This window comes from Acanthochromis polyacanthus, chromosome 3 (genome assembly GCF_021347895.1).
Source record: "Acanthochromis polyacanthus isolate Apoly-LR-REF ecotype Palm Island chromosome 3, KAUST_Apoly_ChrSc, whole genome shotgun sequence".
NCBI lineage: Eukaryota > Metazoa > Chordata > Actinopteri > Pomacentridae > Acanthochromis > Acanthochromis polyacanthus.
The window spans coordinates 37,556,731-37,582,389 of record NC_067115.1 but is presented as its reverse complement, the minus strand read 5'-3'; the positions used below and the strand labels follow the sequence as shown (position 1 = coordinate 37,582,389).

The 25,659-nt window shown below is 40.7% G+C and overlaps 2 protein-coding genes across 11 annotated transcripts in view; both read left to right on the top strand.

Moving 5' to 3' along the window:
- Positions 1 to 44: 44 nt before the first annotated feature.
- snapin (SNAP associated protein) lies at positions 45 to 6,545 on the top strand. The gene is made up of 4 exons (XM_022219347.2): positions 45 to 204; positions 405 to 451; positions 3,637 to 3,755; positions 5,243 to 6,545. The coding sequence occupies exons 1-4, from the start codon at positions 89 to 91 to the stop codon at positions 5,348 to 5,350; spliced, it is 390 nt and encodes a 129-aa protein (XP_022075039.1). The 5' UTR covers positions 45 to 88; the 3' UTR covers positions 5,351 to 6,545.
- A 2,693-nt stretch (positions 6,546 to 9,238) lies between these two features.
- The window catches only part of smad10a (SMAD family member 10a), a 73,259-nt gene continuing 56,838 nt past the window's right edge, over positions 9,239 to 25,659 (top strand). For 2 of the 10 annotated variants that reach the window (XM_051945760.1, XM_051945758.1), the window contains exons 1-3: positions 9,246 to 10,037; positions 17,453 to 17,528; positions 24,456 to 24,699. In XM_051945760.1, the coding sequence (XP_051801720.1) occupies positions 10,034 to 10,037; positions 17,453 to 17,528; positions 24,456 to 24,699 (324 nt within the window). In that variant the 5' untranslated portion in view covers positions 9,246 to 10,033. Of the gene's footprint in view, positions 10,038 to 17,452; positions 17,529 to 24,455; positions 24,700 to 25,659 lie in introns of those variants that run through there. The other 8 variants (XM_051945764.1, XM_022219332.2, XM_051945763.1 and 5 more) reach the window with 8 other exon arrangements.

The window sequence follows — 25,659 nt, the reverse complement described above, 5'->3', positions numbered from 1 at the left end:
GACTGCTGTGGAAGAAAATGGAGAGGTTATGACTCCAACGTCAATAACGTCACATCCTGTCTCCCTGTGCTGCTGACGCTCTTCTAAAATGGCTGCCGCGGCTCTAGTCGAACCCACTTCAGGTAAAGACGCTGTTGCCGAAGGGCTGCTCAATCTCCTAAAACCAGCAATTCAGCAGCTCGACTTGCATGTACATTCAGTCAGGTAAGTTAGGGTTCTTGAATTTACTTTATTCAACGTATAATCCGTGCCTGCACCTTTCTGGGAATCTTTTCACTGTCTCGTGACTTATTCAGTGAGACTAGCTCCTATTAATGAACCTAAACAACCAGACTGCACATAAACTCGTATATTGTATCCCCTGTCATTCCTCTGGATTAATCTGATTCTTGTGTTCTTTGCAGAGAAAGCCAGGTTGAATTAAGAGAACATATAGACAATTTGGCTACAGGTAAATATCTTTATAATGTTTGTTTAATCCCTGACACGCGTTCAGTCTCTATCAGATTGTCACGCATAACATCACTTTTTAATAACTGCAGTCACGTCAGCCATCTTTCATTTTCGCGTGGTCAAGCCAGCCGCTCCAAGTGCGCTCCTCGTACAGACTTTATGGTAAACGCACAGAAACAAGTGGGAAAGTCAGCGTGACTTACAAAAGCGCCTGGAAACTTCCGGTTTTCAAAATAAAACGGGTGAATAAAAGAGGTGTGTGTCATAGACCAGACTTAGATATACCATCCTGTGTTGAATTTGAGCCAATCGATCACATGACCTGGGAGCGATTGAGCTAAAATTGCAAAATTCACAGTTAAATATTAATATAAAATATACAAAGTAACCAAATGGAATAAAACGTACTGTGTCTTGATCAATATGTGTCATACTATAATCCTGAATACATTTGGAGTCTCTGGGTCACATAACCTGGGAGCTATTGAGCTAAAATTCTAATATTTACTGTAAAAAAATAAAATAAAATCTATTAGGTATCCAAATGGAATAAAAAGTGGTGTGTCATGATCAGTCTGTGTCATACTATAATCCTGAATACATTTGGAGTTTCTAGGTCACATGACCTGGAAGCTATTGAGCAAAAATGCTAATATTTACATTATGACTGATATCAAAAATTCCTAAAAAAAATAATGTGTCCAAATGTAATAAAAAGAAATGTGTGTGACAGACCTTGCATAAGTGTTGAATTAGAGCCAATAGTTCACATGATCAGGGAGTTATTGATCTGTAATGATCATATTCACAGCATAAAGTACTAACTACTAAAACAGCTTCACGACCTCCAGCTAACTGCCACAGGTCTTTGCTCTTCTTTTTTTCTGCCTTTTTTCAAACAACCCATCGCAAAACTCTGACTCCGAACGGTGTTCTGGATATTGAGCAGCACGTGTGTTATGGGCTCAGTCGATTGGATACTTATTTCGTTGATAATTAAAGGTTAACTTACATGACGTTATGTTACATTGTTATGATACGTTACGGTGCTCAAATATAGGGATTTGTAGTTCATAGATTCTTTGTCACACTTAGAAACATTAAATGAACATTTGGACACAATATGTTTTATGAATTTCTCATGTATTTTATACCGTAATTATGAGCATTACAGCTCTATGACTCCCAGGTCATGTGATCCTTTGGCTAAATAGATTTAGACCTGGTTTATTACACAGACTTTTTTATTGCTTTTGGACACTGTTAATATTTTTTAGTGAGTTTTTAATTCATTTCAAAATGTAAATATTAGTATTTTAGCTCAATAGCTCCCAAGTCATGTGACCTACAGACTCCAAATCTATGCAGGATTATAGTAACTCATAGAGTGATCAAGACACAGCACTTTTTATTCCATCTGGATACTTTGCATAATTTATATTGATATTTAACTGTAAATATTAGCATTTTGGCTCAATAGATCCCAGGTCATGTGACCCAGAGACTCCAAATCAATGATGATTGACAGGATTGTAAAGGGTGATCAAGACACACCAGTTTTTGTTCCATTTTGATACTTAATGAATTTATTATTAATTTTTTACAGTAAGTATTAGCATTTTAGCTCAATAGCTCCCAGGTCATGTGACCCAGAGACTCCAAATGTATTCAGGATTATTGTATGACACAGACTGATGAAGACACACCACTTTTTATTCCATTTGGATACCTAATGGATTTAATATTAATTTTTTTACAGAAAATATTAGAATTTTAGCTCAATAGCTCCCAGGTTATGTGACCCAGAGACTCCAAATGTATTCAGGATTATAGTATCACACATATTGATCAAGACACGCCACTTTTTATTCCATTTGGATACTTAATAGATTTTATATAATTTTTTACAATAAATATTAGCATTTTAGCTCAATAGCTCCCAGGTCATGTGACCTAGAGACTCCAAATCTATGCAGGATTTTAGTATGACACAGACTGATCAAGACACACCACTTTTTATTCCATTTGGATACTTAATGAATTTAATATTAGTTTTTTTACAATAAATATTAGCATTTTAGCTCAATAGCTCCCAGGTCATGCGACCCAGAGACTCCAAATCAATGATGGTTGACAGGATGGTAAAGGGTGATGAAGACACACCACTTTTTATTCCATTTGGATACCTAATAAATTTAATATAATTTTTTTTTACAGTAAATATTAGCATTTTAGCTCAATAGCTCCCAGGTCATGTGGCCTAGAGACTCCAAATCTATGCAGGATTTTAGTATGACACAGACTGATGAAGACACACCACTTTTTATTCCATTTGGATACCTAATGGATTTAATATTAATTTTTTTACAGAAAATATTAGAATTTTAGCTCAATAGCTCCCAGGTTATGTGACCCAGAGACTCCAAATGTATTCAGGATTATAGTATCACACATATTGATCAAGACACGCCACTTTTTATTCCATTTGGATACTTAATAGATTTTATATAATTTTTTACAATAAATATTAGCATTTTAGCTCAATAGCTCCCAGGTCATGTGACCTAGAGACTCCAAATCTATGCAGGATTTTAGTATGACACAGACTGATCAAGACACACCACTTTTTATTCCATTTGGATACTTAATGAATTTAATATTAGTTTTTTTACAATAAATATTAGCATTTTAGCTCAATAGCTCCCAGGTCATGCGACCCAGAGACTCCAAATCAATGATGGTTGACAGGATGGTAAAGGGTGATGAAGACACACCACTTTTTATTCCATTTGGATACCTAATAAATTTAATATAATTTTTTTTTTACAGTAAATATTAGCATTTTAGCTCAATAGCTCCCAGGTCATGTGGCCTAGAGACTCCAAATCTATGCAGGATTTTAGTATGACACAGACTGATGAAGACACACCACTTTTTATTCCATTTGGATACCTAATGAATTTAATAATATTTTTTACAGTAAATATTAGCATTTTATTTCAATAGCTTGCAGGTCATGTGACCAAGAGACTCCAAATGTATTCAGGATTTTAGTATGACACAGACTGATGAAGACCTTGGAGTGGCTGGCTTGACCACACGAAAACAAAAGATGGCTGACGTGACCGCAGTTTTTAACATGTGCTTGCTAATCGTTGGTTGTTTGGTGCGCGTTCCTTCCAGAGTTATGCAGGATAAATGAACATCAGAAGGTGACTCTAGATCTGGACCCTTATGTAAAGAAGCTGCTGAACGCAAGGCGGAGAGTAGTTCTAGTAAACAACATACTGCAGAATGCTCAGGTCAGTGGCCAGACTTGTTTCCTAATTTTGTAAAGCCAGACTAATCAGTTTGGGGCCCTACTCCTCAAGTCAAGAATTAAATAGAGGTATCATATCTAGACTGTGACAGGGCTTTATGTCTAAAAAGACTCGCACCACGGAATATGTTACTTTGTAATTTCAAAAAAGGAGTAGTATAGCTATAACAATTTTCAATGCAAGTGTACCAACTCGCATACATGGGGAGAATTCGAATGGAAGTGCTTGATTAGATTCTTCATCACCCCAAAGCAGAAAGCACACTTTTTGGGAGGGGGCCCTAATGTTGGAGTCTGTGTGGGAGTCAAAATGCAAACCATTGGCATGTTTTTTGGGAGGCGTCATCTCATCATTGAATGAATCAAACCAGCCCAACCACAGCCAAAATAACAGAGGAGTTTCTGAAGAAGAAAAAAGTGAAAACTATGACCTGGCCAAGTTTAATTGAATAGAAATACCAGAACCCCATTGGGTTGTTTAAAGAACAAGGTAGAGCATCACAGCAGAGTGGGGAAAACATGCTCTTTAAAGAATGACTGGACATCTTTTTAGAAATTTATGAAACGCTGGTATCTTTCTATGCTGAGGAGAATTGAGTCCGTCATCAAAAACATAGGTGGACACGTGAATTACTGAAAAAACAAAAGATTTAAGTCTTCAGAATGACTGGTGTGCTGACTTTTTTGCATCAACCTGTAATTAATTGTGCAACCTGTAATTTCAATATAGAAAACCTAAACTGTTACTTTTTGTGTTTTTCAGAAGAACAAATACCTTATTTTTAAAATTCAGAATAATGCCATTATTGAGAGGTGATAAAATTTAGAATCATTTGGCACTTAAGGGATGTTGCACAGTAATGTAGTGTCATCTGTTGTGTATTATAGTGAAGCATTTAAGCAGGTTGTTTGTCGCTGTTTTCCTCAAATGAATAGAGCAGAGCTAAAAGGAGGGTGACTTAAAGGTAGACTTAAGCACCACACTGGCTGTCTCCTTTGTCTGTCATGCTGCCCACTTGTCTAAAAATTCAATTGGTGCAATTTTACATATTTCATCCAGCCAACAGCTAACGCTGCCATTACTGTTATATCAATGCTGTCACTAGTATTACTATCAGTAGTATTTTAACCGCTACTTCGGCAAAATTAGTTGGTTAGCATTAGTTACTACTACATTACTACAACTGCTACTGCTGGAATTTCTAATTATTACTAACATTGCTGCTTTTAATGTTATTGCAACCACTAACATTACCACCACTACAAAAACATAGGTAATACTACTATGGTTATTTTGCTACTGTGTTGCCATTATAAAAACTACCACCCCTAATACTACTATGTTGCAAAACTGCTGCTATAACTACTGGTATTACAGTCAGAGTTACCAGTGGGTCGAGCTGCCACAAAATGCAAACTGTAAAACAATATACAAGAAAAAGCATAACATAAAAAGTTTGCTGTCCCCAGGAACGTCTGAGGCGACTCAATCACAATGTGGCCAAAGAGACAGCACGAAGAAAGACCATGCTGGAGACATCAGGGGTGTTCACCTCTCGCTCCCCGAGCAAACCTTGAGCCTCCACGTCCTGCTCAGCACAGCGAATACTGTGAGCCTCTCTGATCTGGAGGGACACGTGAATACAGGAAACTGCAACACCAGGAGGGCCAGTCTTTGACATTCACTTACGTCTTTGTGTAATAACTTGCTCTGCTTTTGTCGTAATACAAATTTCGGCTGCTGTGTGCTTACACTTAGGCAGATTATACATATCATCACAAAAACACAATGATTATCTGTTTTTTTTAAGTTTCTGTCTTCAGATGAAGCTAAGTGTTCTTTGGCTGAGGGGCATTTATGTAATAGGTCACAAGCACTGATTCTACAGATAAGATAAATACTTCTGTTTATAAAGAAGTTGTCAGAAAATTTTGTAGAAAAGACTGACCTTAACTCTAACCCTATGTCATGCAGGATAGATAATTAACACAGCCTGAGAATCCTGATGCACTGTCTTAAAAATGTCTTGAAGCGTTCTGCTCTCTGGGCTGAGAGAGCAAATGTAAACTGTAAATCCTTTGAAAATTCAAGACATTAGCTTGTTCTTAGTTTCCCTGCAAAAAGACGGACAGATGTGTTCAACTCTACTTATACATGCTTGTTATTTTCTGTTTTTGAATGATATTTACTGCTTTGTTTATTCATCTTTATCCAGTCGATCAATTTTTTTCATTGCTCATACCAACATGCTGATGAGAGTAACACAAAGGCAGAAGTTTTTTGCTTTCCACATTTTTTGATTGCCGGAAGACCAGTGCTAGTGATTTACATGTTTTTTGTTCATCATTAGAAACATTTTACAGAGGAAAGAAGATCACAAAATATAAAGTAGTTGTCCTAACGGCACTGTGATGTGCTCAGCTATTACCGTATAACCTTGGATATCTGGTCAGAATAGCTTTATTTTTAGTGGCCCCTCTTCTCGCATATGTTGACCTCCAGGAAGGAATTAAATGAATGTTTTATTGACACTAGATTTTTTTTTTTAAGTAATTTGTTTTTGGAAAATATAGTATCTTTACATGTTGAATTTAATGCTCGTATGGAGGCAAACTCCACATTTCCCAAAGGTTCATCTCAGTTGCTCCACTTCAGTAATTCTTTGAAACTATGGAAGTGAACCAATGGAATGTACTCTGTTGTGCTGTGATTATAACCCGATTACAGAATAATCTCCAATCTGCATTGAATAAATTATTGGGAATCAACTGACCCATAAGAGGTAACGTTTTATTGTGCGAGGTAACTTCTCTGAACAGTTTTGGCATTCTGGAAATAGTAATTGCTTTTCTCTTATAATGGAAATCGTGAGTCTTTCTAATCCATCCATCCATCCATCCATTCTCTATACACCGCTTTATCCTCACTAGGGTGGTGGGGGTGCTGGAGCCTATCCCAGCTGACTCGGGCGAAGGCAGGGGACACCCTGGACAGGTCGCCAGTCTGTCGCAGGGCTACATATACAGACAAACAACCACTCTCACATTCACACCTACGGGCAATTTAGAGTAACCAATTAACCTCAGCATATTTTTGGACTGTGGGAGGAAGCCGGAATACCCGGAGAAAACCCATGCATGTACAGGGAGAACATGCAAACTCCATGCAGAGAAATCCCAGGCCCACCCCGGGATTTGAACCAGGGATCTTCTTGCTGCAAGGCGAAAGTGCTAACCCGAGTCTTTCTAAATCTTACTTTAAGAAAGTAATTATTGACATTACACCCATCAACTGCACTTTTTGTGGACCTATGGCGGGACCCTGCATGCATTCATTTGATAAAAGTAGATTGGTTAAGTTCTGAAACACATTGATTTATATTTACAGAATACCAACATTGTCGAATTTCTGCTAAAGTGGCACTCCTATATCCTGCCAGATATAATTTGCATCGGGATTATAATACTGTTGAGGACAGTGGTGTAGTCTACGTGATACCCAAGTATATGCCGTATACCCACTAGAAAAGGTCCTGAATTTCCATATAACTACATAAAAATGCTCAAAGATATGTTTTTTGACATATCATTCATTTTCCTATTCAAAAATTTGCCTTCTCTGTGTTAAGAAGCCCTGAAGTTGTATGGGGCGGGAGAAAGGTGTATGGCTTAGAACAGGGGTCACTAAATGGCGGACCGCAGTCCAGATCTGGACACAGAGGCCGTCTATACGGGTGTAAATTTGACGGGTCGCTTCTATTTTATCGGCGCAGCTTTACAGTGTTTATCATTGGTCTGTCACTTCAGGAAACACACAGGCCAATTACGTATGAGTTCAGCCATCCCACGTGACGCTACACAGCCAATGAAGTCGCTGCATTTACAAAACATTTGAGAGGTGAGGGACAAAGAGGAGGACAGTAGCGATAGAAAGTTCAGCTCTTTTCAGAGAGCTTTTGGCACGGCTTCCAAAGAAGAGCCGGTTCTTTCGGGTCCCAAACGGCTCCTAATTTAACATTATTTGTAATCTGATATTTGAGCCTAACCAGGCAAATATGAATGATTTGTGTATTGACAAACTCTTTTGCATTCAGTGTTTTTATGATTGCTTCATTTTGTGCATTCTGTTGTAAAAACAGGCATTCTTACTTTTTAAATATTTCAATCAAACTTTTTTTGTACAAAAAACAAATGAACAAAATGCTGCACACAAACTCACAGAACCAGAACAGAAACAGAACCAAACTCGGTATTTAAACAGTATAAATGTCCTCAGTGCAGGTTGGCATTCAGAAAAATCAGATGCCTGAGCTTGGATGGACTGATACTATTTCTTCTTTAATTGAGTATCTGCCATGTTTTTCAGAAGATTCTCTCAAATGGAACATAAGTTGTCTCTTCTCCATCACCTTCACCAGGTGGGGAAGACTGAGGCCTTGGCCTGCCACCTGCACAGTGGGTCATCTGCTGGTTGCATGAGGGGTTACTCCAGATATGATCTCACCTCCATTACAACATTAGCTGTTGGATTTCTCCTGAATGATCTCCTGTAGCTCTTCCATCAAAGAGCCTCTACACAGCAGAAGTCTGAGGTTCCTCCTCCACTTGGTCCTCTAATGGTGGAGGTGTCAGGCTGCTGGGGGACATTTTGCTGCTACTCCTCTTATTCTCTGAAGTGTCTCATCAACAGCTCTGTTGTCACTGAAGGCAACTTTCTTTAATGTAGGATCCAATAATATGGTTTTTGCGAGGACATTGTTATTGATATGAGACAGAAAAAAATGTAAAAGTGTTCAATTGTTTACATTTTTCAGATTTGGGTATTGTTAAAGATGTATATACGTTGCTTCAGGTTGTTCAGTCATCTTTTCAAGTTCTGCGCTTTATTTTAAGATATAGAATAGAAGAATGGAATAGAATAGCCACTTTATTGTCAACCAGAACTAGTTTGTGCACATCAGGCTGAAATTACGATGGAAAAAGCTCGCCATGGTGGGGGTGTGTGGAGTCTTTAATGATGTCGTGGGCTCTGCTGAGACAGCGCCTGTGTGCAACATCCTGGATGGTCCCGATGATCTTCTCTGCAGTCCTCACCACCCTTTGCAGCGACTTCCTGTCTGAGGCCCTGGAGCTGCCAAACCAGATAGAGATGCAGCTGGTTGGCACACTCTCTATGGTGCCTCTGTAGAAGGTGGTCAGGATGGGAGGGGACAGCTGTGCTCTCTTCATCCCTCGCAGGAAGTGCAGAAGTTGCTGAGCCCATTTGACCAGTGATGATGCATGTAGTGATCAGTCCAGACATAGATACACAGTTATATCAAAAAGTATTATTAATAAAAGTTGTCAAAATGTTTTGGAATCTTACTGAATTTATTTGACTTGACAGTCAGTTATGGATTACAGGAAGACGCTAATAAAATTACTAGGTTACATCAACATCACACAAATTCAAGTTAGCCATTATGATGTTCTGGACCTTTGCTTTCATACATTTTCTCTTGACTGGCCCTCTTAATTTCTCATCATCTTTAATTTCCTATCTATGTAGATGAGAACTCGATCTGGCTTTGGTTTAGGAGGCTGGAAGGGGAAAAATCAAGAGTATACCCACTAGAATAAACTAGACTACACCACTGGTTGAGGACGACGGTCACAACCAAGAAACGAGTTAACTGAAGGGCGAGAATCACATTCGCGTGCGTGCGTGCGTGTGTGTGTGTGTGTGTTTGTATAAGCGTTTGGGGGCGGGGGCTAATCTCAGTGGCGCCACTTTAAAAAAAAACCGTCTCGCGGACCTGTCAATCTAGACGAACCAGACAGACCCTGGCTAGAGGTCCTGTTCAGCTCCTATGACAGCCGCCGCGTGATTGGTCGAGAGTCGCGGTCCCTGTGAGACCTGAGCACCTATTGGGTGCAGTATGTCGAGACACTGACGCGCACGACGTCTCCCCCTTATTGTTATTGTGGTGTGCGCGAAATGCACGAGGAGACAGTGGGACTGATAAATGGATAAAACAAACGACAAACCGAGCTAGCGCAATACAGAATTTGAGAAATATGCATTAGCTTCTTCCACATCAGGAAATCACTTTCCCTCTGAGAACACAGAGAGCAACACAGGTCTAATACAAAGGGCTATAAACACAAATAGCAGCTCTAGCCAGCACACACAACACGTAGAGATATCTCACTGCAGCACTGAGGCAGTTGTCGGATAGCTTAGCGGTCTTTCTGTCCAAGTTCTTCTCTCCGCTCCGGCAGATGTGTAAGTAGAAATATTTTTTGTAATCAAAATTCATGTTTCTCCCCCGCCAACCAGACCAAAGCCACCGAGAACATGGAGGGGAGCGGGGGGGTAGTCAGTCAGGTTAGCTTCCTAAATTGTTGCTCACTGTGACCTGTTTCTATCCACAACAACTGCAATTCAAGTGACTCGGGATTTCAGTGCCCGTACCGACCGATGTTGTACTACTTAGTGTTTTACGATCGTAGTAGCTACTTTATGTCTTATTTCTCTTTAGTGGTTAAACCTGAGGTAGAAATTAATGTTGTGTTTCGTATGTATTTGCGTATCGTATCAGCTGTTTCTTGGACATGTTGAGACAGCGTACTTGGTGACGCATGTTAAACGATATTTGATGTCATTGAGGTAAATGTCTGGCCTGGGAGCTGGTCATGTTTTATACAGGCGAATGGGTGACAGTTTGGCTTGGCTTAGCTGACACACTGATTGAAGTTGTCATTAAGTGTGTTGCCCTCTAGATATCAGTAGGTATCAGGCTATTTTAGTGGCTGGGGCCTGCATAATGAACATCATGCTTTAGAAGAGACATGAAAAGAAGGTGTAGGTGATTGTGAATGTGTTTGAGGTTAGGGTGGGATGCATACAGTATATCGGACTGTTGACATGCTTTTCGTTATTATGTTATAGTATAAGCCATCTTGTAAGGCATCTTATGTATAGGTTCTGCATGATGTAGAATTAGGTCTTGTTGATCTCACTGTATATCAAATTTTGCTACTTTTCAATTTGTAATACTGTACTAGTGGTTGTACTCCTTTCGTTAGTCTGAGACACTGAAAAGCTATTTTCTGGCAGTTCAACTCTTCAACTACTAGTTTTTTCATCATCATTTATTTTATAATTTGACTATCCAGTTAATTCTAGTTACTTTTCATTTTAAGATTTTGAATACAAAAGAGAGGATTAGCTGATTCAATCTGTTGTTTTACTGTTTATTTATGTATTTATATGCATAGCTTACACCAGCCCTATTCAATTAGTGGCCCATTTGAATCTGAGAAAAACATCTTTTAGTAGCACTGACAAGTTCTTAAAAAAATTTCAACATTATTACAAAAATTGATTGCAGCACTTACCATAACCTAGCAATTAGGGCTGCAACTAATGATTATGTTAATAATCGATTAATCAGTCGATTTTTTTGATTAATCGATGAATCGGATAGAAAAAACACATTTTTAATTTCCGCCTCTTTATTCAGAAATAGAAGATTTGGACTGACAGAACAAATAAGATTATTGTAGTAAAGTCTTCATCTTCAACCATCAAAAGAGGCCTCATGTCAGTTACGATCATGTTGAGGATGGTCTCAGTCAAGACAGCTGCTTGCTGTGGTGTACATGACGTCTTTCTCATCATGAAGCCTGTCAGTGCAATTCATCCTGCCTCACTCCAACACAGATCAGTGTCTTCACTCAGACTTTGTCAAAAAATTAAAACTTGAGGCTTTATCTTCAAATTATTGCCATGTAATGTAGTGACTTAAGTTGCATGTCCACTAGATGTGACACACCGCAAAAAGGCTAACGTTCAAATGAATGAAAAGTTCAAAATTTAACCCAATTATAACAGACTGCTACCAGAATTGATCATATGTGTGCAAGTTACGTTTATTTATAATGCATATTCAAACCCTGCTTAAGTCGATTAAAGTAATCTAAAAAGTATCTCTCACACACATGTGCCCTATCACTGTCATTAATCAACTAACAAGCAATCGCTAGCATCAGGCGAGCCACCAGAGAGACTAACATTATGTTCCCTCTCTTTAAAACGGAACAATCGTAGGATAATGTAGTGACTTAAGGTGCTTGTCCACTAGATGCGACACACCGCAAAAAAAGACTAACCATGTCTTGTGATTTGTGGTCAGTGTGAGACAGCAGACTATAATTTTCAGTTAAACATACAAAATACCCATTTCAATGGTGTGAAAACTGTCAAAATTGTGATGAAAAGTTCAATATTTAACTCAATTATAATAGACTGCTACCAGAATTGATCATATGTGTGCAAGTTAAGTTTATTTATAATGCATATTCAAACCCTGCTTAAGTCGATTAACCCTTTAAGCTTTAGTCAATTCCAGCCGTTTTCAGTACAAAAAATCGCTAATATTCTATTTTTAAATAAAAAAAATGACGAAAAATAGAGGGAATATTGGATGCACATCGCGAGGTGCATTTCCTTGAAAACGACCGATTCGTGGATTTTATACCGACTTCAGGACATGTTTTGGACAAAATAGTTTACTGGCTTGTGTTGTCTGGATGTAAAAGGTTGGATTATGGCCGTTTTTTGTGGAATTTTTTTTCTGTGTGTAATAATGAACCCGGAAATGTGAGTTGCGCTGTGTGCGTTGAAGCCGTGTATAGAGAACGGATGGATGAATATTTGTTTTTGTCGGACAAATGCGTTTTTCTCACCCGCTGTGGTAATCACATCTGAAAGTGGTTTATACCGGCGGATTCATGAGAATCTAAGCTTTCCATCGGCGTATAGTGTTTGTATAATCGGGTTTGCAGCCGTCGGACATTCTTGAAATTCCTATGCAAATTAGTAGGTGTACCGCCAGCGGTACACCTACTACGCACTGAAGCATAAAGGGTTAAAGTAATCTAAAAAGTATCTCTCACACACGTGCCCTATCACTGTCATTAATCAACTAACAAGCAATCGCTAGCATCAGGCGAGCCACCAGAGAGACTAACGTTATGTTCCCTCTCTTTAAAACGGAACAATCGTAGGATAATGTAGTGACTTAAGGTGCTGGTCCACTAGATGCGACACACCGCAAAAAAAGACTAACCATGTCTTGTGATTTGTGGTCAGTGTGAGACAGCAGACTATAATTTTCAGTTAAACATACAAAATACCCATTTCAATGGTGTGAAAACTGTCAAAATTGTGATGAAAAGTTCAATATTTAACTCAATTATAATAGACTGCTACCAGAATTGATCATATGTGTGCAAGTTACATTTATTTATAATGCATATTCAAACCCTGCTTAAGTCGATTAAAGTAATCTAAAAAGTATCTCTCACACACACGTGCCCTATCACTGTCTGTGTCCGAAATCGCATACTAGCGTACTCCTCATACTAAGTGTGACGTCAAAATAAGTATGTAGTGCGTTCACATTAGATAGTATGAAAAGACTGAGTACGCGAGAAATACCCGGATGTATACTATATCTGGAAAATTTTTAAGTATGCGCGGTCATAGATATATACAAACACTAGATGTCTCGAGACGGAGTCGGCGGCGTCGTCACTTGGCGGCCATCTTAGGACAGGGGACTGCTCTGGCGCACTGTACTGTAGTCAATGGTAAGGTGGATGATTTCCTCACTTTAACACTCATAACTCGCTCAATTCTTGATTGATTTACAAACGGTTTAGTTTATTACAAACCTTATTAACGTGGCTATGATTCAGGCTCAATTCCGAAATCGCAGCTTTTCGTTTTGAAAAATGCGGCATAGTTGTGTCTTTTCTGCCTGGCTACTCACATTGAAGATGGTGTTACTCACAATCTGATTTTCAATTATTAGGTTTTCCTGAGACCAACGTTTTTTGAGAACCTAATCTTTAGGTGAAATTACATTCTTTGTGGTTGTGGTTGTATTTATTTGCTTGTTAAGAGACTTTGATTGAGACCTTAGACTTATTGTTTGTATACATCTATGCCTGGATTAGTTAGCCTGCAGCCGAAATGCATTGTGGGTAATGTAGGCACCAGGTTCATGAAAAGAAAAGACAACATCTCTTTTTGTTGTGCATTGATTTTGGTTGAGCTTTGTTTTTATCTGTGTATTAGAAAGCTGATAGTAATAAAAAAGTGCAATGCTAAATAATAAAATTACATTTACATCCATTTATGCTGAAAAAAGATGACATCTGTGTTCATTATTATATGAATTCAATGGTTTTAATTATTCTTATGTAAGCAGTAAAACAAGTACATCTCTGACGTTTATAACAAACCAAGCTGTTGTAAAATCGGTTGAAAATTGAGCAATCTACAGTGATTTTAAAATCCATGCTCCATTGACTTTAATGTTATGAGTGATCGAGCAGCCCTGTCCCAAGATGGCCGCCATGTGGCGACGTTGCTCCCCATAGGCTGACAGCGCTGTGTCCGAAATCGCATACTAACGTACTACATACTACATTCTCAATGAGTATATACTGTATACTACGTACTATAAGTATGATTAGAATGCCGACCGTTCACACTGTAGTATACTACTCCGTTTCCCATAATGCATTTCAAACCTCCGACGACAAAAACCGGAAGCACGGCTATCAAATATCTCGGCTGAATGCCGGCTTCAGGTCGATTTTACGCTAACAAACAGTCGCATAATTAATGTGGCAATTTCAAGCCGGCACTCCTCATGCAGTTATTAGCCAGATTATGCGAATCGTTTCAGTTGTAGCTGCAGGCTACTCGAGGTAGCTGCTACTTGTTCTGTATGCAAAGCGAGCTGCTGCAACTAGCTGCTAGCATTCAGTAGCACGCTGTGAGGCGTCTGACAAATTTAAAACGTAGTGTCTACAGATACGGACCCGTACCCGTAGCCTGTGGCCTACGGATACGGCACTTTACCTTCCCATAAATATTAATGAGACGGACATGAATATTAATGAGTCGGCTGATGAACGCGCTTTGTGATTGGCTGGTAATCCGACGTATATAAATATTAATGAGCCGGCTTGGTAATCCGAGTGATGAAGGCGCTTCCGTGATTCGAGGTGAATCTGCGTGCCGAGCCTGTCATGTCAGTCATCTGCTGTTCTCTTTTCTATCATGCATAATGTCTTATAAATATCATTATCTGACTTTTTCACGGACAGCGATTTGGGGGTTGAAATCGGCACTACTATTAAAAATAGCAAAACTTTTTATTCACGTGACCCTGTTCTAATAAAGCACAAACAGCAAACAAAACAAATGGCGGAACTAACAGCCAGCAAACTACAAGTATTTTTTTACCTTCAAAAGTAGCGACAGACTATTACATTTTAACAACCTAAACAAAACCCTGACGTATTTTCTACGTCTGTCAACACAGACACTGCACGTCAGTCACTTTAATGTTAGCGGACTCTGTTGAATGGCTAATTTACATCACCACAAACAAATCTCACAATATCACAGTAAATCGAGTTTGTGGTTTTTTTAAATTCATGCCAAATTAAAGAGCTGCTCCTCACCATTCACGAGTGTTTGTTTCATATTCGACATCCTTAACTTTATCTTGTAAATTAGCGTCCGAAATTAAATGGGAACATTTGCAATGGAGTTCGTCAGCCGCTTCCACCACTGAACGCAGTAAACTAATTAATAGGAACTGGACTTCAAACAATTTAGACATGGCGTCTAAAAGCGTAAAAACTGCAATGTCTAAAGTGTGAGAGGAGACGGTGTATTTTTGGTTAAATTATACAATGTTCGCCGTCAAAGTCATTCATATAAACTGCCTGTAATGTGCAGCAAATAGTAGTTAACCGGCGCCAGCTCTTCAGTGACCTTAACGGGTCCGTACCTCTAGTACAGATGCTACGGGTACGGGTCCGTACCTGTAGCATCAACCAATTTAAAACGTTGGTCAGAAAACGCCTATTTCTCAAATCTGTGGGGTGATTAGGATGACTACTTAACCACATAAAATAAAATGAAAATCGCCGCAGTCCGGCCACATATCCCGCGGAGGTTTGCATTTCGGTGGATAGCTCGGAAAGCATTATGGGGCGGTTGAGTATGACTAGTGTGGTCACCGCGCATATTTAAAATTTTTCCGGATATAGTATACATCCGGGTATTTCTCGCGTACTCAGTCTTTTCATACTATCCAATGTGAACGCACTACATACTTATTTTGACGTCACATTTAGTATGAGTAGTACGTTAGTATGCGATTTCGGACACAGCTAACAAGCAATCGCTAGCATCAGGCGAGCCACCAGAGAGACTAACGTTATGTTTCCTCACTTTAAAACGGAACAATCGTAGGATAATGTAGTGACTTAAGGTGCGTGTCCACTTGATGCGACACACCACATGTGGCCTGCTGGTCCGGTTGCGGTGCGTTTCCAGATGCGATCCCATGTGTTTACCTGGAGCTCATTTGAAAAAAAGCAGAAAGTTTGCGGCTGAGCTGCTGTGTTTATCAGACTCATCTGCCAGACGTCAAGCTGAAAACACTGTGACGTGACTGTCCACCATCTGTGCGATTTTCAGATGCGTGCTTTGCCGTGTGGGAAAACCACATGTTGATCACATGTAAGACACATGTAAGATCACATGTTTTAGCACTTCTCCTAATAATTTTCGTCGTAATAAAAGTGTTTATCAATCAATTCTTTATTTATTTATTTATTTTTTGTATTCCACCATAATATTGCACAGGTGTAAAACAGTTTACTTCCACTTTGGTGAAGAACATTAAGGAACTAATTGTTCTGCACGGTCTTCAGCAGTAATTTTTGTTGTTACCTGAGAGACATTAGTATGGACATGTCTGCATCTTCAAACAGAAAACAAGGAAGTGAATTCGATGATGTACGTGCATTACGTTTGCGCTGGGGACTGCTATGATTGGTGAAACTCATGGGAGGCAAGCCAAAATTGCGGAAAAGTTGTGGTGATTGGACAAAATTGCAAGGTCGCGCAGAAGTCGCAGAGATTGGTTGAATTCGTGTGATCGCAACATTGCGAATTCTTGGAGGGACTGGCATCTTCACCTCGAGTAGCTACAACATTTAAAGAAAAGTCTGGCACATTTCCAACGTCCACAGATTTAGATCTCAGTGCAGTTAACCATATAACCAGCTATTTCCTGTGTTTACTTACTAGACAAGCTTTTTCTGGAAAATTTTGATTCCTGTCTGTACCGTAATAGTGTTATTTGTGCAAGTACTTGTTTCATCAAATCTTTACAATTGAGGTGGTGAGCAGAGGTCAAAGAGCCACAGTAGTCTTACTTGAGTGGAATACGCTAGACTAAAGTAAACCCAAAGTTTATTTTAATATATTGTTGAAATGTATATACATCAAAAATACTAATGACGTAAAAACTTTAAAGTTGCCATTCAGCAGAACGTGTGCTTTAACTACATGTAGCTGACCACGCTAATTTCCATTCATCCATTCCTTTGCAGGGTCTTGTGTGGGGAAAGGGGGAATTGTCCATATTTGCGATACTCAGTGTAAAAGACTTTTACATCTAGTGGAGTTTTAATGCAGTGTTACAACTTCGGCTGTTTGGATCTAAATACATTGACTACCTCTTCTGATGTTTTTAAACCGCTGGATTTGTGCACTTTTCTAGCATCCACTAATTCCTAGTCTTTTTGCTGTACCTACAGGGAACGATTCAGAGCTTGGCCATCATGATGTCAGTGAACTTTCTGGTCACTCATTGGCTGATCAACTTAATACTAGGTAAGCAAGAGAATGAGCTTGTGTGACAGCAATACATTTTTTGGACTCTAATTGACTGGAATACTTTCAAAGACTAATAGCAAGATGACAAATATGTCCTTTACAGCAAGACGGGAAGCACTGATCTGAATCAGTGTACAATAGTTAAGTTGTCCTTTCTCCACATTCCTGCTCCAGTGTTGAAAAATGTTGGCAGTTTACAGCTGTGGTTTGAAAGTGTGAAAGGTTTCTGTGACAACTACTAGTATATTGTACCTACAGAATTATCATATAACTGACATTGGTCTTGTTGGCCCCTGTGTCAGTCAAAGACTGACTGTTTAACAAAACCCTTTTTAGACATTCCCAAAACTATATAGAACACGACCTCTCTAATTAATAAAGTAATTACCAAAACCACATTTGTATTCAAATCAACATGCCCTTTTTACTTCTTGGACTGTATGAAATTCAGATACTGCTGTGTTGAAAGTGATCTGTTAACAGTGGTGTGCACAGACGTTTTGGGGGGCAGGTGCTCAGTGGAAAAAAAGGGCACTTTGTGCAGCGTGTAGAACATTAGATTAGTGTCACACAATCAGGCAGGACTAGAGCAGAGAACCCATGAAGCAGGCAGACAGACAGGTAGGTGGATAATAAAGGGGTTTAATATGTGAAAGATAAGCAAACAGAAGGCACGGGGAATGAACAAAAACGGGGCTTCAAACTGAAACTAAAAGCGGCGGTGCATGGCCGTGGTAGAGATTAAACTAAAACTAAACAGGTAACTCACACAAGTCCAGGGAACGGGAGATGAGGAGGGGAGCTGAATTGAGGGAGCCAGAGGTGAAAGTGGCGAGGGCTGGAGTAGGCAAACAGGGAGCAGACAGAGGATGGGTGCGGAGCGGAGTGGGGGAATTTCCAAGCCGGTGAGATAATTACGAGAGTCCAGAATGCGGCTGTGATCATAACGGCGTGCGGTCTGCATGTGGTGGTGAGCACAGTGCAGTACAATAATCCAGCACTGAGGATTCGAGACGGCTGGGCTTTATGCAGTGCAGGTTGATTTGCACCGGCTGTGCTGATTAGACTCGCGTCAGCTGTGCATCCACACAGCCGCTCGTAGTTCGCTTGATGAGCCAGATCACTGGAGCAGGCGGAGCGTGACAGCTTGAAAACTACTTTTTCTTTTATTTAGCAAATAAGTCACAGCAAGTAATGCCTCTACCTAATGTAGGCTAATAATAAACCTACACAAACTAAATATTCAGTTGTAGTATACTGATCATATGCTGCGCCAATTCACCAAATAATATTGGTTGCTGTGGTATTTTATCTGATTCCATTTTGTTGTTTTTCAAAGTAAAGATCAGGGGTGTCAAACTCATTTTAGTTCAAGAGCCACAGAAAGCCCAATTTCCCAATTTGATCTCAAGTGGGCCCCGGCAGTAAAAACACAGCATAATAACCAATAAATCACCGCAACTCCAATTTTTTCCCCGTTTAGTTTTAAAAAATGCATTCTGAAAATGTTCACACTTATCTTTTCACTAAACATTGTAAACACATTGAAATTTCTTAAGAAAAACCTCAATTTCAACAGTATTAATCCTCAGTTTACCATTTACACTTTACAACTGACAGATCACTGAGTGTCTACAAAGACACAAAACATTCAGTCACAGCTATGTGGAGCTGAACAATCTAGTATTTTACTTTATGTTGAAAACAACTTGTCGAGTTTTAGAAGTTATTTAAAATTTGCAGTTTTACAAATTGAATGCCTTCTCTGTAATTCTCTGTCATTTTTTACCCTTTGCAAAGTTGGGCCGAAATGGATCATCTGGTGGGCGTTTTTGGCCCGTGGGCTGTATGTTTGACACCCCTAGAAAAATAATCGGAGTAGATGAGCCGAGGTGGGGATGTGATCAAGTACGCCGGTGTTCCAATTGCACATGCATTCTCACATTTTCGGGAGCCCGTACCGCAGTTTGTGCGCTGTGAAGAACAGACGTTAAAACAATAGTTCAGCTACTTAATTCCACGTAGATGGACCTTTTTCTCCGAGTCACTCGTGTCATGCCTCACTATCTGAGAAACACCAATGCACAGTCTATGCTGCTGCCACGCGCGGTGTCCGCTCCTCGTGTTCACATTACGAGATGGGATGGGGCGTGTCACAGCACGGCATGGGCCGTGTGTGTGTGTGTTCTATGTTTCAATTTAAAAAACAATGTTGAATATCGATACTAAGCAGGGTTCTCACCAGGATTTTTTTTCAGCGTAACGGCAGGTCCTCCCGCACGCGCAATAGACAGGAATGCGCATGCGCGCACGCAAAATGGACGGAAACGGGTCAATCGACAGGAAAGTATGGCTGAGGTGGGGAGACATAAATTAACCTAGATAGGCACCCAGTCGATAAAAACAAACGCACATGGCGTTATCTGTCAAAATAACAGCGCAGCGGCCCTAATCACAGTGTTAACCCTTCCTGTTCGGCACCGACCATGGTCAGGAAGCCTGGGGTTAACCCCCTTCACTTTATCAGCAGCCGTAGAGGCAAAGACACAGAAGCCCAGCTGTATCGAAGAACACTGCAGCCTTTATTGTCTATCAGTAGTGGCTGAACCGCACAGTGCCGCCAACCCAGCAACTACACACCTTCTCTCCTCCTCTACCGAACTGCCGTCTCTCTCGCTCGCGCTGCATTCAAGGTCGCTTGGACATCTTGCTCTCCCCCTCTCTCTCTCACACACACACACGCTGCTCTCTCTCCCTCTTTCATGACGGAGCCACACACTCTCATAACAGCGTAATCTTTGAAATGCGCTGGCGTAGCGGCCCTAATCACAGTGTAATCTTTTAAACTGACAGCGTAACGGCCCGTTAGACATCGTAACGGGACGTTATGACAGCGTAACGGGCCGTTTCTTCCTCCACCACTATACACCAGTCAGCCACAAATTAAAGCTACCTGCTTAACAATGTGTGGGTTCCCCTCATACTGCCAAAACAGCTCCCTCCCATTAGGGAATTTTTAGGGTGTGTCCTGCGGTGTCTGGCACAAGGACACCTGCAGCTTATTCTTTCGGTCCACCAGGTTGCGGGATGTGAACTCCATGGATCAGACTTGTTCTGGTGCATCCTATTGATACTTGATCATACCCTAGCCGCACTAGAACCAGGTCTGAAGACGCAAGGGTCTAGGAACTCTCCACAGGGAGGGAGGTGGGCTAAAAGGTTGTCTTTCAAATCACTCTGCAGCAATTGGGTAGGTATACAACCAATCAGCACAACGTAGTTCCTAGAGCGCCGAAAATCAGAGGATGCAGGAGTTCGGTGAAGCCTTATTTTTCTTTCTTATCTTATTCTTTGTTTATCTTTCAAGTTGAATTTTAGCTTCAAATCTTTAAGGGCTATGGCCAAAGCTGAGTCAAAAGATACCTGTTTATTGTGCGCAGCCATCTTCTTGTATATCCTTGTTTCTATGGTTGTTTCCGGTTGTTTCTGTCAGAATCGTCACGCCTCTGTCGTCACTTAGTTACGCCCGCCTTCTGACTCTACACTTCATGGTGATTCGTCGGCCAGTTTTAGGAGCATCCAACCTCGAGTCTTACCGAGGGTAACTAGACTGACCCTGGCAGAGAATTAAATTTGTTGCCGTGGGTTGTCTAGTGCGGCTAGGCTAGCTTGATCAGATTAAGATATGGGGAGTTTGCAGGCCTGGTCAGTGACTTTATTGAGCAGTTTTTGTGGCAGATGGCATTGTCCTGCTGGGGGAAACTGCTGGTTTTGGGATAGTGCTGTGAGCAGTGTGCTGGGTTTGCAACAATGTTTAAAGGGGACATATTATGCAAACCTCACTTTGTGAAAGTGTTCTTATAGTAGTGTGTGTTGCAGTAGCCTCATTATGAGGTTCGAATTTGAAAACTGTCTGTTTCCTCCCTGCCTTGCTACACCACATTTTGTGAAAATGCCTGCTCAAACGTCCGATTTTGATCTGGGTCCGCTTATGACGAAATAAGCGGATTTAACTCCTCCCCCTGACTGCACCCCCCACTGTCCTACCAGTATGCATTGTCCTGGGTGAGGGAGGGGGTTCTGGAGTGGTGGTTCCCTCACAGCGCCACTCTTCTCTCGTTTCCCGGAGCTCGGCTTCTCGATCCGGGCGCCGGGCAGTCTCGTGCGAAGTGACCAGGCACCGGTAGCAGCTGTTTGGAGAGCGGTGGCGACGTAGGCGGCTCGGTCTCTCGCTCCTCTTCTTCCCCAGGGCCGCACTCAGCCATCCTGACGTGCGGCTTGAACGCGGAAGTCGTGGGGGGCCGGGACGTGAGCGCGCGGCGCGTTCCGCTCTCTCGGCTTCTCGGCGGCAGTAAAGGATCATGAGGTGGAATCGAACCTGCATCTCTGACACAGTTCTCTTTACGAATCACCTTCTTAACCAGTTGAGCTATCTGGACACCTTGCTCCAATTTGTTGGACGACATACTAACTATGATGTTTTAGTCATATTTTGGACCACATACTAAAACATACTAAAAGATTCAAAGTGATCCAGAATCCAGGATCCTTTCCGGATTGCCACCAAAATTAAATCAGCTCTTCCTCTTACCATAGTCTACATCCCCTCAAAATTTCATGTGAATCTGCCCAGACGTTTTTGAGTTAAAGACACACAAACGCCACTAGGCTTGCGCTAGCCGATCGCCAAAGCGCCATTGGCGCATCGTTTTGCTGGATGGCGCAGTCATTCACCGTGTGAGCCACAGTGGCGCATCATTTTTCTTGTAAAAAGTAGAGATGGGCAGATCGATCCAAAATATTGATAATATCGATCCCAGCGTGGGTATTGATATCCAATGATACCAGTGCTCCGATATCATACTTTAGTTTCAGTTTTCGTCGAGTATGTTTGAACTGATGCGGCTTCAATGAACAGGCGATCTGCCTGTTAGACGTCTTCCACCTGAGGAGCAGCTGCTAATCCTCCTCTTGTGATTGGATGTTGACTGTCACATGACTCGGCAGCGCCAGACAAACAAGCAAGCAGGCTCAGCTACATCATAAATCATAGTGGTGGAAAGTATAACTTTAATTTCTTTCGTGGCTCTGTCAGTCTGTTCCTGTCTAATGTGTAGAATGAGCTGTTTAGCTGTTGTACGTTCCTCAACCAACACTGAGGAAAGAGGAGGCAGAGAAGGAGACAGACTGAGCCACAGCTGATGATCATGTTACGGTACGGTGGAACTGAACCCAGAGTGAGAGCTACGCAGAGCAGGCGGCATGCAGGTCGAAATTAAACAGGTTTTATTCACAGAATGAATACCAAGTTACTATAATACCAACACTGGCCAGAAACTCACAACCGGAGAGAGAGGGGGGAGACAGGCTCCCGGAGGGGCGACAGTAGAGGGGGGAACGCGGTGGCGCTCACGGCCACATCCTGCAACTTATTCATACAGATCACCTGCAGCGGCCGTGACGGATCAGACTGCAGGCAGGAAGATACTAAACCAGAGACAATTACAAAGACTAATGCTGTAAAAAAAAAAATCATTCATCACAATCATGATTTTTAGCTTCTAACCACTATAAGAGAACAACTGACCGCGGCCTTTAAAATGCAAAAATGCACTCCCCTTTTAAAAGACGTAGCGCACTTACGTGTGCTGTTTTCTCTGCTCACAGAAAACAACATATGGACAAAATCAATCGCTTACATATTGGACTAATCTGAAATGAGGACACTTTATCTGACTCTTTTAAATAAGTAAATTTAAGTAAATTTTGCTCTCACAGTGGTCTGATCACTCAGCCACTGCGTAGCATGTACCATAGTCTGCGCTGTGAGGCGTTCAGGGAACATCGGTAAATATCTCTCGTTAAGCAACCAGGTGGGACCAGATGGGTGCCATGAATGTATAATGCGTATCATACTTTATTATCAAAGACAAAAACGCCGGGGGGGGGGTATCTTAAAAATCGGATCAATACCAAATCTTGCAGTATTGCACACCACTAGTTTCTAGTGTTATTAGGCAACGGTCCCATTTTCTGTTTACATTTTTCTTGCATTTTCTGCACTTTAGTGAAATTATCAGAATTTATTTACTTTGGTTGCACTTTTTGTTATGTATTACACTTGAAAACAAAATCTGTTCAGTTGTGACGTGTACGACTGCAAAATTTATTTGAAAGCAGTGCATCAAAGTTTTATTTGCCTAAATTATTGTTTTTTTAACAGTACAACATATCTCTGAAATATATTACAAAAGTATCGATATCGAACTTTTTGACCAAAAAGTATCGTGTTTTTACTGTGTTTGTACTGTGTTTGTACTGTGTTTTTTATCCCTGTAAAGTGACCTTGGGTGTTCTTAAAGGCGTTGCCAAATAAAATGTATTATTATTATTAAATAAAATAGTTAAAATAGAACTGTTTAATTGAGCTTTTTTTTTTTTTTTTACCTCAAAATGCACCAGAATGCAGGAAAACGACTCCATTTTTTTCCGCTATCACTGACACAGAAATTTGTGGCTCATTGTGGCTCATTGTTATTCTTACAAGTGAGCCACAGTGGCTCTTCATTTCAAATTCTTTGGCGGAGGTAAAAACTGCCTGTTGCTTACAGTCTGTCCCTTGTTCCAGAATGGGGCAGTGGTGGCGCAATGGTTAAGTTTCTGGAGTACTGATTCGAAGGTCAGAGGTTCAAACCCCGAATCGGCCACTGTAGGGCCCCGGAGCAAAGTCCTTAACCTTTCCTGCTCAAGGAGCCATGTACCATGGCTGACCCTCCCAATTGGGTTTTTTTTGCAAAAATCAGAATTACCCCTCGTGGGATTAATAAAAATATAAAAAAGAATATCTAAGTTGTGTGATTTGGCCAGAGTGGGTAATCCATGTTCAATATGTAGGTTAAATCTTTTTCTTGTGTTCTGTGACAGCAGCATCATGTCAGTGAACCCACCAAGCAGCAATGATGCTTGCCTAAGCATTGTCCACAGCCTCATGTGCCACCGGCAAGGTGGAGAGAATGAGGGATTTGCCAAGCGTGCCATTGAGAGTCTAGTGAAGAAGCTGAAAGAGAAGAAGGACGAGCTGGACTCACTTATCACTGCCATCACCACCAATGGTGTTCATCCTAGTAAGTGTGTCACCATTCAGAGGACGCTGGATGGACGGTTGCAGGTCAGTTCAACCTGCACATGTGGCGCCACTTTCAATATTTAAACTAATACACCTTTTATTTTAACGTTACTTACACTACTTTGTAAATTTTTTGCATGGTATAGTGCATTTCCATGTCAGTTTCTTACGCTGTCATATTTTATATTCAGGAATTTGGAATTTTCACTGTTGGATTTGGATTCTTGTTGTTAATAGTCAGTTAAGATTTAGTTCAATTTGCAAGCAAAGGTTGAGTATGTGATTGTAATCCAAGACACTTTCTATAAGATTGACAGAATATCTCCTCATGGTCTGCTAGCTATCCATTCTCTGTGTGCATTGTGTTTCTACACAGCCCTCACTATGTAAAAGGGAAACAAACAAAGTGGCGTGGACTGATCCACACAACACTATTCCAGCATGTCCTGTACATGTTTATGGTGCAGATTTGTGTTTGTCTGCAGGGTAGGGGAAAAACTAGGGGGAGGAGAAATGTGTGGAAACACACCCACAATTTAATCAATTGTTCCTTGTATCATTTTCGATGGATAAGTCTGCAACGGTGAGTTGTAGTAGGACTACAATCATGTGATCGTCAGCAGGCAGCTGTTCACCTGTTGTCATAGTTGCAATGACACCGTGCCGCTATCACGCAATGATGCAGAATTCTTTAACAAGTCTGTGGATCCAGACTATAAGCCGCATCACTGTACAAAATCTAATGGGTTGGTCCTTTTGTCATTTCTGACCTTCCCTGAATTTTTGAGTCATGTTGCTAACAAAAAGACAGACAAACCAACGGCATTCGTCACATAACTCTGCTGAGGCTTCGCCTCCTTGGCAGACTAATTATTCTGCTATCAGATTTATTTGTGTAGACGTCTCGCTTAGAAAGGCTGACCTTAATACCATTTTGCAGGATTCTTACCCTGATCAACCACAACATTAAAACTATCTGTCTAATATATAAATATTGTTCTC